The sequence below is a fragment of the Cydia fagiglandana genome, chromosome 3 (assembly GCF_963556715.1).
Source record: "Cydia fagiglandana chromosome 3, ilCydFagi1.1, whole genome shotgun sequence".
NCBI lineage: Eukaryota > Metazoa > Arthropoda > Insecta > Lepidoptera > Tortricidae > Cydia > Cydia fagiglandana.
Window position 1 is genome coordinate 22583325 of NC_085934.1, and position 18187 is coordinate 22601511.

At 35.4% G+C, this 18187-nt stretch overlaps 1 protein-coding gene across 4 annotated transcripts in view; it reads left to right on the top strand.

Annotated features, from left to right (window-relative positions):
* LOC134680402 (uncharacterized) overlaps nucleotides 1-18187 on the top strand; it is a 227523-nt gene that overhangs the window by 173309 nt on the left and 36027 nt on the right. For all 4 annotated transcript variants that reach the window (XM_063539531.1, XM_063539534.1, XM_063539533.1 and 1 more), the window contains exons 4-5: nucleotides 13350-13422; nucleotides 17517-17684. In XM_063539531.1, coding sequence (XP_063395601.1) covers nucleotides 13350-13422; nucleotides 17517-17684 — 241 coding nt within the window. The remainder of the gene's footprint in view (nucleotides 1-13349; nucleotides 13423-17516; nucleotides 17685-18187) is intronic.

Here is an 18187-nt window from a genome sequence, read left to right on the forward strand (position 1 = left end):
GATACGTCTCCCATATTCTCTTCAAGAATCGTCGCCCGAGATGATATGACCAATGCAATTTGTATGGCCCAGGGTTTAATTTCTGTTTAAAATTATATTCTGAACACAGAATAACACAACTGTTGCAACAATAGGCCTCTGTAACTTAACCCGACTGAACCAAATGTGCCTTGCTCCATTTCCTAAGACCTAAGAGAAAGCTGTAAGATATATCTAACTAGACCACTTGGCAGTTTTATGGACTATTACATCAAGATACATTATAGCACTATTTTCGTTATCTTGTAAGGGTTAGGTACCCTAACGCGTAAGGCTAGTAAACGGCTAACATTGCCCTAGGCTAGGCACGCTGCGACCATTAGTGCCTAGGTAATGTCTAGTTTCTAAATCAGGCTAAACTGTCGTAATGTCTAAGCGGTGAAAAAGGTTTTGTTTTTATTGCGAATTATATAACTTGGTACCTATTGGTTAGAGAATGATGCAAAATTGTTCAGGCATATCTGATGTCTAACTAATTGCAGATTATGTACGTACATTTGGCCAACATATTTCCTTCCTTCGTTATATTGTTATTAACATAATGTAGTAACTTATGAACGAATTATTTTTAATGAATTAGTGCCTTTAAACAACCGGTCAAGTGCGAATAGGACTCGCGCACGAAGGGTTCCGTACCATTACGCAAAAGAACAGCAAAAAAATCTCGATTATCGTATGGGAGCCTCGCTGAAATATTTGTTATATTCTGTTTTTAATATAATAAATATTTAACGAGGAAAACATATTTGTTGTTATAGCGGCATCATATGTGAAAATTTCTACTGCCTAGCTATGACGGTTCATGAGATACAGCCTGCTGACAGACAGACGGACAGACGGACAGACGGACAGACGGGCAGACGGGCAGACGGACAGACAGACAGACAGACAGACAGACGGGCAGCGGAGTCTTATAGTAGGGTCCCGTTTTTACCCTTTGGGTACGGAACCCTAAAAAGGCACGAGTTAACCATCGAGTAATGTAGCGTATGTATGTAACATGAATCAGTATTAATTACATTATTCAGAAACAACTACCTATAAGTACTATCACTACATCATAACTACTACCTATAACTACATCAGTAAAAACAAACCGCTGTCTAATCACATCGTAACAATTGCACTCAAACAATATAAAAAGAAAGTATTGACATCATTAGTAATTGCCCTGCCACAAATACCAAGTAGAGCAGGCAAAAAGGTATTAAAAGCAGAAAGAAAGTAATAGCAACTTGAATAAATTGATTTCACGCGTGACTGGTCTGTTGTAGTTTATGCGGAAACGCTACAGAAAAGTTGTATTTTGATCGCCGTAGTATTGAAACTTTTCAAAATAAATCATGGTTCCGATTTTCTATGGAATGCAGTTTTTTAAGGTGCAGTTAAAGTGATTTCGCTTTAGTCTGAACAAACGTTTGTAGCTCTAATAAAAAAGTAGGTTATACAACTTATAAATAATAGATAAATATTTTGGGGACAATCTTACACAGGTCGACCTAACCCCAAACTAAGCAAAGCAAATGTTATGTGTTATGTTATGATATACATTATATACATACATATGTACAAAAATACATACCTCGATACATAGATTACATTCATATCTCAGGAACAAATACAAATACAGAATACAGAATACGAGGTTTTCTTAAGTGATTACAGTATGGGGTTCGTCAAAAAAAAAGAGTGTATAAATTTTTAAAGGGTATAGAAATATAAACATCAATAGGTAACACAGAAATGAACACACAAATAAATGCCCTTACTAGTATCAAACCCGGTACACAAACAACAAATAAAAGGAATAAACAAACGTAACAAGCTAAATAGTTTACTATAGTAATTTGTATATACAATTATAACCTATCACTGACTAAGATTAAAAAGGGTATGTAGGTACCTATTTAAAAATACAAACGGCACATAAATGTATGTATTCGTATTTAAATTATGTGTGTTGTAGCAGCAATGTTCTTTTCTCACATTATTCAGATTTGTTTTCACACACCTAAGTGTTGGAAAAGTGAGTCGATAGAATAGCAAACAGTGCATAAATGAGTTTAATATTTACATCTTATCGTGAGAATAAAACTCTCTGTTTCACAATTTTATTGACATTTAAAGTCAGTAAAAGTGTCTTAAAGACGATATTTTTATTCGAAATCAGAGAAGAGGGAACGAAAAACGGAGCAAGATTTATTATTAACTGCCTTTCTCTTTCTGAGTTACCTATCGATGTTTTATATTATGTATATAGGTATACCTTAAAAACCTGTACACTCCTTTTTTGAAGAACCCCATACTGAACCTCGGCTGGGAGCTCATCATTCCACAAATCCACAGGCGGAGCGTCTGCCGGAGGAAAATTCTCTTAAACTGCACAGACATTTAGGTAAACATTTCTTAAAAAGACCATATAAAGGTTTAAATTAAACCTAAAAGGCTAAGTTTATTCACCCTCACGCAGTTCTAAATATCACTGGAATCGTTAAACAAAAACATAAGCATTTAATTTAAAAAACAACACATTGAAATCAAATATATTTATCTCCGATAATTTAACTCGAGCCTAAATACGAGTCGTGCTCTCGATCGAGTCGATCGAATGCAAGGTGACAATCTCCTGCGCATCGCAACGATGGTCCTTGGCACAGAATCATCCATATTGGTTTAATGTCATCCGAGCTTTGTGGAAAATCTATTACTTGGATGGTTAGATTGATCCGTTTTAATGTTATTTGGGTAGCTTTATACAAGTTACAATTTTATAACAGGTTTACTCGGGTAATTCCGAATGTCGAAAACTGTCGGATAATTCCGAAAAGAAACTTTTATCATAATGGATTTTAGGGTGATTTTCATCTGAATTTCGGAATTATCCGACATTCGGTATTACCCGAATACGCCTCATAGGTATATGACTTTTATATTCATCACCGGCCCACCGGCTTATAATGCGACACAGACTAGTATGGATGTACCGGATGGATACAGTCGAAGTTTTAATTTTTACGCAGGTTGAGATCATATATTTGCAACCTAAGACAAGTAGCCAATGTATGAACTCTGAATAAATACACATAAAAGTATAAAAAGACCTCAACTTGAAGGACAACACTTACCCCGCAGTTGCACTTACCCTTATTGACCTTATAGGGTGACTGTTATAGTTAATACTGGCCACTAGGTACATAGTAATTGGCCTTTCCTATGGCCAATAACTATAAGTCACCGTATACATACATATGAATTCAAGTAAAACCCAGTCAGCCGTATTCGAACAATGAGATACGTCAAATACTAGATATTAAAAAGATATGGAATAGATATGTCAGTGTCAAACAAGTGTCAAAAGTGACGTTTTTGTTTGAAGAAATGTAAATTTTGACACTTGTTTGACACTGACATATCTAATCCATATCGTTTCAATATCTAGTATTTGACGTATCCTCATTGTTCGAATACGGCTGAGTGTCACGGACCACACCAGCCATTCTGCCGTATTCGAACTTCAAGATCTTCACAAGAGACGACACGTACTAGATCCATTCTAGATACGTTATAGTTTAGATATCGACTAGTTCTCTTTTGCAGCGCAATTCGGGCAACCAATGTCCACCGTGATAACTCGACGCACGAAAATCAGGATGTTCAACTCCAACGTCAAGTCGGTCCTGCTGTACGGTTGCGAGACATGGCTTGTGAGGAAAGATGTGACCAATCGTCTGCAGGTGTTCGTAAACAAATGCCTGCGACGCATTCTAGGGATCTACTGGCCACGAACCATCTCAAACGTCAGACTATGGCAGATGACGGAACAGAAGCCGCAGGGAAATCCTCGAAAGGAAATGGCGCTGGATCGGACACGTACTCCGTAGGCCGGACAGCCATCTGGCCAAGCAGGGTCTCCGCTGGCATGCGGCCGGCAGTAGGCGGTCGGGGAGGCCTTGTACTACATGGAGGCGATCAGTTGAGAAAGAGGCTGGCTCAACTGGACTCGGCTGGAAAGAGCTGGAAGAAGCCGCTCAAGATCGTGACAAATGGAGAATTCTTCTGCGAGCCCTATGTCCCTAATGAGGGATAACAGGAATGCATCATCATCATCATCATCAATGTCACTTTTACGTTAGATAGGGTAAGATATCTATTAGATGTGAATTGGATCTCTAAGTCATATCCTGTGGAAATCGTTCAAGAATATCTCCAGAATCGCCTAGATGTCAAATTTGACAGGTTAGATCTTAAACATATCGTTATCGTATCTTGGTGATGTCTAAAAGATATCTAATAGATATCTATTTCAAAATCCGAATCGGGCCCATTGTGCTGTTATATACCACTGACACTAGTGACACTGCCGACCTACAGCGGACATCTTTACGTGGGCTTAGATTAGAGCAATTAAATTTATTCTAATCTGATGATACCAACGGAATTGAGATTTCCACATTTATATATGGTGACAACAATACAATACAATGCGTATTTAATATGCAAAGTTTAATTATCAGTTTATTAGGTACATCATCAGATGAATCGGAGCGGCCGAAGTGCTCACAAATATCTGAACACGCCTCTATTGTCAATGCGTTAGAGTGCATGTTCAGATAATTTTGAGCACCTCGGCCGCTCCGATATATTTGGTGGCGACTGTACATGAATGGCCTTAGTAACTTACACGATACGATCAGAGTCTTATTTCACGATTTTGTCCTTGCAATGGAAGAGCGAAGGGAATAACTGATATGAAACTAAATACCAAATACATAGTATACAATGTTCTTTGCTTATGCTTATTTATTATGCTTAAAGCAGGCCACTGACGAGCCTTCCAAATGGATGCCGTTACAATGGATTCATCCAAATGGACGGCATCCTAAGTACGTTTTTGACATTCACGGACCGATTTTGGATTGCAGCCACGCTATTTGGACTGTTGAAAGGCTCGTCAGTGGCCACCTTAATAGTTATTTATACTATAAGTATATTATGTAGTTATTATAACATTCAAAGGTCCTCGGATACCAGAGCTACGAGTATATTGATATTTTTCAAGTTTGATATCAACTTCATATCAATGTTATCGCCCCGCTCTCACTTACATATCTATCTACGGAATGCCGGATCTTCCACTAAGTATATCATGATGGCATCTTAATTGTAGTGCCGTGGTCACTATAAATTTATCTAACTGTCAAAAGCAAACATCACTGTCATGTGATATAACATTTCCGAAGTAATTTGCAAATAATTACACTCTCGATATGGTTGGTTATGGCCTGAGGTGTATTATAGCAATTATTGTGACAGTGTCGATACTTTCTCTCGATTAGTGTGAATTTCTATTTCATGTTTTGTCCTAAATTGTTACTTTTGATGTAAATAATTGTCTTTTGACATGATAAGTGCCTAGAGTTAGACCAAGAAAAGTCTGCAGCGGTTTTGATATCCCACGTAGTGCAAGTGTTATTGTAAGCGTTAAACGTCTATGAAATTATGACGTATAAATAACACTTGCACTGCGTGGGCTATCAAAATCACTGCAGAATTTTCTTGGTCTAACTCTAGAAATAATGGAAAAGTGGAAAAAATCACGGGCTCAGGCGATATTCGGACTGGCGACTCCGGGGTGGTTATGGATTTGGTCTGGATTTGACAGGAGTATGGATCTGTCCGTATCAAAAGTGACATCTCTGGTTGAAGAAATGTCACTTTTGACACTGACAGATTATATCCATAGCAAATTCAGATCAAAGTCATAACCTTTTATTACAATTAGAATACGCCTCCTAGTCTTCTTTGATTTCATTTCATCATCATCATGTACGTACCCATGTCAGTACAGCACCCGGTCCCGAGCCAATCTCATCCAGAAGTGATCCGCAATCTTCCGAATGTCGTCCACCCAACTAGCCAACGGACGCCAGGCACTCCTTTCGTCTGTAAGCGGCCACTATTCCGTTAACATTTTGGCCCACCTGCCATCACTGCCTGGCAACAGGTCCCGCCCAGCTCCATTTAAGTTTGGTAATGACGTATCCGACGTCTTGCACCTTGGTGCGACGTCGGATCTCGACATTCCTCACTTATTCATTCACCTCATTTAATCATGTTGTATATGTGTTATGTCGTATACACTAAGATAAGTGCACATACGACATAAGGAAGTCCCTAATGGCTCCGAGGTCAGACTTTCGCCGCAACGTAACATGACACCATCTTCACTAAACCTGTTGTCATGTATCTGGACTCTGGAGTCGTTGAACATTTATGTACTTATCTTACCTGAACGGATATGATGGTCGTTCTTGTCTACGTGACAGCGTGATAAAACGGTATCCGTCACTTTCAATCGCGCTCTGTTAAAAACTGACGGATGATTTGTCACGTGGATAAAGCCATCCATAATAGGCCTGCTGAAAGGAGATATATCATTTATGACAATTTTTCTAACTCCACAGACGCACTATCAGGCTGTTAATTTTTTTTTTGCAGAAACCTCACGGTAGTGCTTGACAAAATGACTTAATTTTTTTTTATCGACAATTACCTTTACCCGTTCAGCAAACCTTATTAATTACTTTAAATCACTCTCACTATAATATACAACTAGTAAATACCAGTTAATGGCACGTCCCGTGTCAACTAGGAAACTATTTACCGATAGATTTTCCATCCGGAACATACGTAATTGTGATAATATTCAAGTAAATCCGGTACTGAATTCCTTTCTTAAAACGCCGTATCTGTAAAGTAATACCATATTGACATAAGCCCTTTTTTATTGGGGTTTTGACTATGAAAAAGGCGTATGATTATATGAGCGCTATAGCGGCATACGCCCTTTTTGTTTAGGCCGGAGCGGGCAAACAGCTTTTACTTAATAGTATGTCATTCCAATCGCTTTCCGTGGAAAGACGCATTAAATCCTATGTTATCCAGCTCTCTAATGAAGTTAAATATTGTAAAGTTATTTTATTATCGTGTAGTTTAGCTCTATATTAAGACGATTTTATACTAATATTAAACGTAACGATACACAAGTGAAAATAAATCGAATGTTTACGTTACTTTTTCTATCGAACCAATTTTAGGGTACGACGGGTAACCGTACGGGGTAACCCCTTATTCATAAAACTTTACGGGCCTGATTTAGTTAAATTATGTTTTATCCCATTCTTACAGATACATAAGTCAAAATGACAGATAAAGACAAAATATTATTTAGCCAATTGAGATTTGTAGCGCGTTTATGAACAAGGGGGTTAGAGTTTTTGTTGGAGTTTGCCCTTGCAAATTTCTTCATGACATTTGCCTTTGATCAAAACATGTAAGTATATATTCAATTTAAAAACTACAATTTTACTTTACTATAGCAGTTTGAATTTATACTTTCGCGGAAGGCTGAAATCACATGAAATAAATAATTTTGAATTTTAATTTTGAAACGTCCCGCGCCCGCGCAGCTGATGGAATACCGAGGCGCGTGCTTCCGCGAGCGAACGAAAGTCCACATTTATATTTATCAATAATTGTTCACTTTTACTTTCTTTGTCGTATGCAAATTTGTTGGTACCGTTGAAGTCAACTCTCCGTTTTATTAGTTTCACTTTACTGTGAAATTTGTAATCACTTTTATAAAACAGGAACTTATTATTTTTAATAAAAAAGTACAAGATATTGAATATAAGAAAATGAAGTAATAAAATGAAAAGTCCGTGCAATTTTCATCGATCATTATTACTTTCTGATTTATTGATGGGATTTTAAAAGTGCACACAAAATATATTACTTTCATAATAATCGTTATCTAATACCAATTTACTGCAATACGAATGTTGATGTATCAATTTCAAGAATTTTATTGCGTTCATTGACTTAGTACTTTTATAATAGGAATAACAATATGTGATATGATATTATGTATAGGTACATTTTTTTTCATTCATTTAAAATTTTCTAATAACAAAGACAGTTTGCAAACTAAAGATAATGGATAATATGTTTCGTTAAAGATTATTATAAATTTATAACAATCACGTCATCAACGCAAACTTTACACGCTTCGAATAATTATTCCAATATTCGACAAAAATAACCTAAAACATGAGTTTCTTGTGAAAAGTCGTGCTCGTTTTTACACGCTTCAAACTATAAACTTCCGCGTGTAGCAAAAAGTTAATCAATAGGTATAAATATCAGCAGTCTATTTGTTTACCTATTATGCTTGTCAAAACAATACGAAATTTTATAAACAACAAGTCACAATGAGGTAACCAATTAAACAGTCATGATATCGTAGCATTTATTTTTGAGCATTGTCAAATTAAGCGTAACCTTTTTTTATAAAGTGAGTTATCTTTTATTTGGAAACAATTAGAGTGCGCAGTAGAAATATGTTTTGTTATCTCGTTTATCGATAAACGAAAATGTTATCGATAGTCGATAGTTGATTTTATCGACTCGCGAACAGCACTAGTTCCCGTTTATCATTGGCAATGCAGATCAATGGCAGCACTTTCTTCAATGGCTTATGTTATGGAACAGCCTATGGTTAAACTATTAGGAAAATATCAAGTCATGGCGATAGAAATCTGCTACAGTTATAGGTTATACGTGGTAAAATTATTTGACGTTTTCTAAATTATGTGTTATGGAAAGTAGCGTATACTTACGAGTATAGCTTAGTAGACAGCTGATATTAAACTAATTATTGTAGGTAAGAGAATCATAGGTACTTATCCCTCATATGCTGCACGTATTGACGTACTTATACCAATTTCCATGCTTTCTACTAGATAGGAAGAATTTTGAATCTCCACGAATAATTGTAATAAAAAACCTATTAAAACGATCTCTGCAATATAAGTTACTAATGTTGCTGGAAATACAACGTGCATTGAGTTAACTTCGAAGTGGGATAATTTTGAAAATGGCATATAGTATATCTATAAAACCAGAAGGAGTTTAGCAACAAATACTGGAAATACTGCAACGCTTATCAACTTACTGTTGCTACTTCTGAAGTAACCCTAATGTAAGTAAGTAAGTAAGTAAATATTCTTTATTGCACCAATAATCATACATCTTACATACATGTAAAATTACAAAGAAATTTTAGTGGAACAATAGAACCCGGTAACAACAGGCGTTCTTATCGCTAAAAAGCGATCTCTTCCAGACGACCTTTGGGTAGCAGGAAATGTATAACTCAAACAAAAGTCAACAGGTAGTGCACGGAGTGAAATATGGAGACTATTAAACACAAACACACATATTACATACTACTTATATAACTATTACAACAAAACCGAATACACAAATAAATATATAATATACATAATATATATTTTATACTTACATATATACAATATATAAAATGGCAACTTAAGGCAGAGATAAAAAGTATACTTTCAGCTGATTTTTGAAAATGGGGAGAGATTTAGCTAATCTTAATTCTACTGGCAAAGCATTCCACAACCGAACAGCCCGGAAGGTAAACGAGGAGTATAGCTAATGCATCTTACAATAAAACAAATGGTACTTTTTACCACAATTAACTCTTAATCAAAAAACAAACGAACATCTCTCCACCATGAAAACTCACACCAAATGAACCGTATCTGAAAGCAATTGACCAAACAATGGTTTTGCAGATTTCATGGTACGCGGCCCGTGGTTCCGTGCCTTGAACTTGGCTGTGACAACCATGGGCTGTGACAGCCATGGACGTGACTGTGGAAAGTTCCGGGACATTGTTGGGTAGGAAGAGGAAGAATCTAGTCGTACAAACAATACTTTATGTTTATTATTATTTAAGAAAACGGGACTTAATCGCGCATAAATAAGATTTATAAATTATCTCCGACGTACGTCCAAGACTCCAAGTTAATATAAAAGACCAAATACACACGTAGTACTGTCCGATCACGATCCTTAAATCATCATCATCATCATCTCAGCCATAAGACGTCCACTGTTGAACATAGGCCTCCCTCTTGGACCTCCATACGTGCCGGTTGGAAGCGACCCGCATCCAGCGTCTTCCGGCGACCTTAACGCTGCGCTTGCTAGTCCGTGGTCTCCACTCGACCACTTTCCGATCCTTAAATAAAATCATAAATTACATATTAGCAGCATAAGTAATAATCAATATATCTCATCTGTTTGCTACTATTAACATGTTTATTACCTACATAAAAAAATAATTGCCATAACCTTTATAGCTTTATTAGACATAATGGTTCATTGACCACTCTAATTTAAAACACAAATAACTACCTTTAAAGTAATTGCACTCACAAACTGCTTCTTTCCTTGTAATATGCCAATATAAACCAAATCAAACAAGAAAACCAATTCCGTTTTATTAATTTGATAAGATATTGATATTATTTTGATATGCTTTTGAGTCCTGTCATTCGGTAATTTCGGTGTCTCACGTGCACCAATAAGTGGGAAGAAATGTTTGCATAATAGTAAAAAATATTTTTGTTACTACTTACCTACACAAAAATTGGGCCTTACGAAATATGTGTTACTTTGGCAACAGGTATTAGATTTGTAACAACAAAATCGATTTTAGGATACTTATCTATTATATTGATTAAATTATTTTCTTTATTAGGTACTTAAATTAAGTTATTTTTTTAATTACTTAGTGAGTCCGTCAAATTATTTTTTCAGTGTAACGCTTATTGGTGCTCAAGGTCAAAGTTGTATCAAAATAAGATTAAATGCTTAAACAGAATTGGCATCTAAAGTATTAATTCAGTTAACTACCTATCAATTTATTCCCAAGGCGACATAAGAAATCCTTGCAATAATCCTACACTACATCGAACACTATAATTTACGTGCCTCAAACGAAACCACAATTTCATTTAAACAGGTCGTGACTTGAAATTGTTAATCACGAAATAACACATAATTGAATTAGATATGAAACAATCGAATTAATTTTCTATATTATCTGACATATCCTTGACTGGATCACGCATGTCGAGTTTGCTGGTAATGTGCGGGCAGTGAGCGTTAATAACAGACAGTGGGCAAAGTCGAGGTCTTTCTCTATGTATTTACTGTTGTAGGCAAAACCGAGGTGTTAAGGTATGTATTTACAAGTTTGCATGATACTTCACACGACAGGATGTTGAAAACGGGGCGTGTCTACTTAATTCCAACTGATCTGCTTTTTCAACAGGCAACGTAGGTACTGAATACTACTGATGTGCTGTGGGAAATTTAACAAAATTGTGAAATTTCCATATTGAAAAATTGCGGAAGATTCTCATATTTTTGTATGGGGATTGAAATTTTCCGACAGTGAGAGTTTCCTTGATTTCCTATGAAATTATTCTGAAATTTTCAAGATACTTTCAACTTACAGTACTTAAATGCGTTTTTAAACTTTCCGCAAACTGCTTTGCTATATGTACCTATTTAGTATTGGTCATTTTGTAGCATTCTGAACGGTGACGAAAATGATTATAGCATGGCAAAAAAATTGCAATCAGACGAAGTTTAGATATTCCGGATAAAAAATTGATAAATCATTTGCGAATTCATTGAAAGTTCTGTGTCACAAAGCCTAACACATCATACACTACACAATCAGTCCCCAAATATCGTGTAAAAAAATAATGTAGAAAAATCTAACCTACACCTAAAAGCCTTACGTTCAAGGCACCCTGTATATACAGGGTGTCCAACAACATTACGGGACACATGCTAACTGTATCTCAACAGTCTCAATCAACTCTGCGTAATCGGTAAGCAGGCACGCGACACCACCAAGGTCTCCGTTCACCTACACTTGCTTAGCAAAAAGACCGTAACTATGTTTGAGGTTTGTAGTCACTTGTGACATTTTGGTTATGGGGCTGTGCCTGCGCCCACTGGTTCGACGACCCACTGATATGCAGTGACATTATCTAGAGGAACTGTACCTTGAGGTTTAATTAGAATATTGATAGGAAGATCTAATAAGGTTACTTAAGAGACTTTTACATATATGGTAAAAATGATTCCATGAAATAAATTTACTTGACATAATGGTAATAAAATATTGTTACCAGGAATACGTAATATATGAGACTTAAAAAAATAGCAATACGTAAATAAATAAGGAACTTATCAATTTAACAGAATATAAAGACTCATTCATTTTCAGAATATCAGAAAGATAAATGTTTTCAATATGTTTTCATTAAAAAAGAGCTTCAATGTTTTAACTCATAAATATTAGCGGGTACATCAAGATGCTCGATATTGAAGTTCAAATCTCAAATGCCACTACATATTTTTAGAAGCTCAGAAGGTATTAGAAAGATCAAGGTCAAACTTCTAAGATCACAACGTGTAAGCGTGCTAATACTGTTCAACTTCCAAGCCCTTTCTAAACTTGACCTACATTGGTTATTGTTACTATATCGCTTACCAGTTACGTGACCATACAGCTATATATCGCAACGTAAACTAACAAAAAACAATTTAAAATTGATTAAAAACAATCAAGTCGTTAAAAAATGCAATCGCAGGTGTATCATTTGAAACATGCTAGCAGCGTCGGTGTAACATTTCTATTAATAAAATCATACCATCTTTGTACGACCTTACCTACGTAGTTTCGTAACATTTAAATGTCAAACTCATTCGCGCTATTCAAACACCCGTATTCTGTTTCTAAATTCTAAACGCAAAACTGTCATGTGAAATTACTTTCGAAAGAAATCATTTAGGGGCTTCCATTGAATAGAAAACTGCACAGAAGTGACCATGGCCAGTAGAAATAGCCATCTGTAGGCATTGCCAGAACAACGTACTTGAGTTGAATTTCAATGGCGTTCTCAGAGCAATGCCAAGGAACGGTTTTAAGAAAACAATATTCCTATTGCATGCTTAATATAAACCGTCGTAAGTCTCTATTAAAGCGTCGTAAAGATACGTCTTTTTTATTTACAATTATATAAAACGGCAACGAAATACTAATGTGAGCGAATTCCTATGCCGTCATTCTACTATTTGTTACATGAGAACCAAATGTCGAACTAGATTTAAGTATCGAACGGGAATTTCCAATATAAATTATTCACGAAAAATATAAAAATTGTATGGTATGCAAAGTCTTTGAATAAAACAATACTGGTAATAAATATGGGGTTTTTACGCTTTATAAAAATATCTTGGCAAGCTCCCAACTCATAAAATAGTCAGATCAAAGATATTGATACGTGATAAGAATAATGTAAATTTTAAAATTATAGTCATTTTTATTATTTGCTCATGTTTGTTTTGTTTGTTTACAGAATCGGCCTTTGCGGGTTCGACAATCCTCACAGAGACCAGAAGACAGAAGAATTAAAAAGACATATAGGACAGGTAAGAAAATAATTAATAAAAAAACATCAATGTACCAATATTATTCTTCTGGCGCCCGGATTAAAAAGGAAGCTTTGATATTAAAAAACAATAACTTGAAACGTATCTTATTTATCTAAGTATTTAGGTACTTAGCTTATAATAAGCGCCATTTTGAATATAATTTAATAAAAATACGACAAGCTAAGTATAGTTTATTAACAATAACTCATAGAAACTACTCACGCTTTTCCTATTTACCATAGTCAATCAATCATAATATATTTTTAAACACCATACTTTATCGATAATACATACATGTATATTTCCATTAGAATGAATAATTAGAAACTTCGCTCATCATTAGCCGTCATCCATGACACCTACGCTAAAAACGGACATGACCGATCGACTGTTAACCGCACGTCTGAACCGATCCTTTTTTGTTAACCCTAAATTTAGTAAATATAAAATGAAGTAATTATGATTAGCTTGACCACTGGTCAGGCTACGAAATAGTTAAAACATTTCAACTGCAAATACCTACATAAGTTTCCAAAACGTTAAAAAAGTACTGGGAAATTTCAAAGATATTTCATAGAGAATGGAAACTTCATTTTGAAAACGGATAATTTCGCCATGCATAAATAATATATGAGAAGTTTCCGACATTGTTGTGCGTGTAAATTTCACAATTTTGGTAACTCTGCGACGGCACATCAGTAAGTAATCGCTTGCGTATAATAGCGTCATATTTTCATAGGAATTTGATGTTGTTGGTGGCACACCGCCATAATTTATCACTGCAAATTCCTCTGCATTCCTCTATTTCTAACTCTGCATACTCTGCATATTTACGCATCCGGTTTGTCCCGATCTCAAACTTCTTTTTTTCTTTGATTGAACCAACAACATTATAAGACCAGTCATTAAACAACACCCGAGCATCAAGAACAAACGCGGACGGATAATGTTGTATTACGACATTTACGACATACGTCGGAAACAATTACTACATAAAAGGTTGCATAACACCGAATGCCATAATTAGATGCTTGACAGCGGTTGATGGGAAAAAGTCGTTGATACACTTATGTTTACAGGTTCCTGTCGGTAATTTTGCTAATGTAATTCAGTGCACATTTAACTTAGTTAACTTAGGGGAACTTGAATAAATAAAAACTGCAGGGCTCAATTATTTATTAAAATTATAAATATAACTCGAATAAAAACTCGTAAAAGTGTCAATACAATGCCGTCTAGTAAAATCCTATCTAAGAACCATAACATGTAAAATACAGTCGCCATCAGATATATCGGAGCGGCCAAGGTGCTCACAAATATCTGAACACGTCTGTATTGCAAAGGCGTTAGAGTGCATGCTCAGATATTGTGAACACCTTGGCCGCTCCGATATATTTGATGGCGACTGTACAACAGATTTCATTACGTTTATTTATAACGGATTTTATAAATAAACGTAATTAAATCGGTTCATTCGTTTTGAAGTTATGATACCATAGACAGACGTGATATACAACAAACCTCTTTTGTGTATAGATTAACAAAAAATAATTATAATATATGTATTTCAAGTTATCAGTCGCTTCTGAATTAAACAGAAACAAGAAGTCTTTTAGTCTCCATAAATTCTGCAAAAACTAGTGCGTATGCTAAAATTTTTAAATAAAATCTGCATCAAATGGAGCTAACCGCTAACAAAAGAATCAAATTAGAGAGACAGCTTACGATACAGACAACATCGCAAAGAAGGATATGGAGCAAAAACATCCAAGCTAAATTTAAAATGAAGAACACATAAAAATCCTTTTTAAGGATCAGACGAACACGACATTGATTGAAAACATAGACAACAGGAAATGATGATCAGGGATCTTGTTACGAAATGTTTCTAACAATAGGATCCAATACATTTTGACATTCAAATGAAAATGATAACGAGCTGTCTAAGACAAGGTCGGTACCTTGGCAAATATTGATTTGGAATCAAGCTTTTAATGCGATCCTAATCTAAAATGCTCTATTCACTATAAGACCTGTAAGGAGATACGATCTTTTATCCTAATCCAACAAACTTTGATTGTATAGATATGCAATTTAACTCTAGATGCCTTGGATAAACAAAGAATCGTTTTGTCTTGATGATTAATACGTTTAAATTAGATTCAACAAACATTAAACGTAAGGCCAGAAGCTGGGGAGATGTTATTGCCCGTATCTAATTTTGGTGGTCTTGAATCAAATGACCTATTTAGAGCAAATCCGTATTTACAAAAAATGTTGTGTGGGTTTGAATGGATTTTAGACTGATCTCCACGTCCGTTTTATTTTTTATATGTCTAGTTCAGATCCAGTGAATTTTACTGTCCTTTGAATTAGAATTGCTGTTGCTTACGATATTTACGCATCGCGTAGGGTTACTTCGGCGTCTGTCCATCTCATCATCATCATATATAAAGATGGACGAAATAAGTCGTTATAGTCGTTTATGGTTAAATTTTACACATGAAGACCGAAATGTAAAATGTGTATGTTAAGACGGAAGAGTTATTGAAACTAAAAATGTCAAGAATTTTGTTATTTTTTGGGTGGTCCGTCATAAACTAGTTCAAGATCAGTAGAAGCTTATGCCATAAATATCTAATAAAGTAGTTAAAAATCCAATTAATTAAATTGTAACCGCTCAAATGAATCAATTATAAACGCACGGGTGCCCGTCTGGTATTCGAAACTGCCGCGACAATTAGTCGGGTTTCGTCAAACTAACGTCCTGTTTGCTGACAATAAGTAAACCTTATTCCAAAGACTTAAGATCGACCGATCTTCAGTTAAGGTTAATATCCACTGAACTGAAATGTTGCTCCACTTCCTAAAACACTACCGGCAATTTTGCACTTGCAAATGGCGGATATGTTATGCCAATCGATAACGTTCCTAATGGACTTTGAAGCTATGCTAATCGCTCATTTATTGCAATCATCACTTAAATTAGTTTTGACGTTGGTTACTTTGTTGATAAATTATTAATTGTTAATTTGTAAGGACGTGTAATGTTGAAGAGAGAGATTAAAGAAATAAAACAAGGTTTAATGGTTCTTCTCAAACTAAGGATATAAAATATTAAAGGAAAGTCTAATGCTTTTAAAATGATAATGAAGATTTAAAAAATCATATCAATTTGTAAATTGATATTAACTTTTAATTTATCAACATCATCCAATCTGCATATTACTGCATAAGTATTAATCATTCTCATTGCCAAATATCAAAAGTGATATTTATTGTCAGTTCCTTAGTGTGATTAATTTGGTACTCACAAAACCTTTTCCGTGCATTGTCTTAATCGTTCCCAAAATGTGAATATTCATAACAATGATTTACTTGTCATGCAGTAACCAACGTGAGACTCAGTTGATGTCATAGGTCAAAAGATTATTAGAATATGTTCTATTGTTGATCTCGAATGCTATAAATCAGAAGAAGATGAATAGTGTTAAAGTAACAAAACCGAAGCATCGGTTGACCTTGAAGTATTTGTTGATGGCATGATAAGCATTGATTGTGATGTCATCGGTCGTAACGGTGAAGACAACAAATTATAGAGCTTTTTATAAATTGATGATTAATTTATCGTGTGGACGCAAATGTAAACATTGACTTCGTGTACTTACATATAAGAGTCTTAAATGATGTTAAGACTATGTAGTCACTAGTCACTGGTCAATTAGGATAATGTCGAAAAACTGCTTATCTGCTCTAATGCTACAAATCAAATGCTGTTACCACAAATCAATTGATTTACCGGAAAAAAAATGTCGTAAAGGATAAAATTATGGCAGGATTCATTTTTTGTGTTTTTATGCATCATATTTTGCGCTATCCATATTTTGCCAAACTTTGCCACAAATATGGCAACCATGCAATTTCTTACATCGGAATTCACTCTTTATCTTATGCCTTTTCTGACTTATCGATACAAAATCAGTGATCGAATGATGAAATTAATCAAAAAAATGGTTTAAAGTCAGGTCAAATCAAGAAAGGGTTTAAGTATACCAAGTACTGTCGCTATTAACTGTTCAATTTGTCCACAGGGAGTAAAAATCAAAATGGACGACGCGGGTAACATACTCATCAGACGCTATTCAAAGAGTAGTGTGTTCGTGAAGAGTACTGCGGCCACCACCAACGAAGAGACTGCCATCGGCCAGGACATAATCAAGCTGCCGGGGTATGCGCTTGAACAGGAGAAGATATTCAAGGTGAGTTAGAAGATGAAAAAGACTTTAAAATGATTATTATCGAGAGCCTGTTGAGAGGCTCACACGAGACGACGCCCAGGATCGCGCAAAGTGGAGGAAAACAAGTAGGAAAGCGGACCCTGGCAAAGGCCGGGATAACGCTAGGTAAAAGAAGAAGCCCACTGCTGGGCCAAGGCCTCTCCCGCTATTTCCTTTAAACTAGATTATTAATTAGATTGATACTGTTTCTGCCTTGGCTTGAAAAATTGACAGTGCCAAAACCAAAATTGATCTCGGACATCTCGGTAGATTTGAAATGACTGTAGTAATAGAAAGCCCTTATGTCTGTTTTGATGAAATTTAGTTGCGGCATTTTGCATTAAACAGTGAAATTAGAAAAGAGTCAGACCAAGAAAATTCTGCAGTGGATTTGATAGCCCACGCAGTAAAAGTGTTATTTTAATTGTCAATCTTCTATGAAATTATGACGTAATTATAACATTTGCACTGCGTGGGCTATCAAA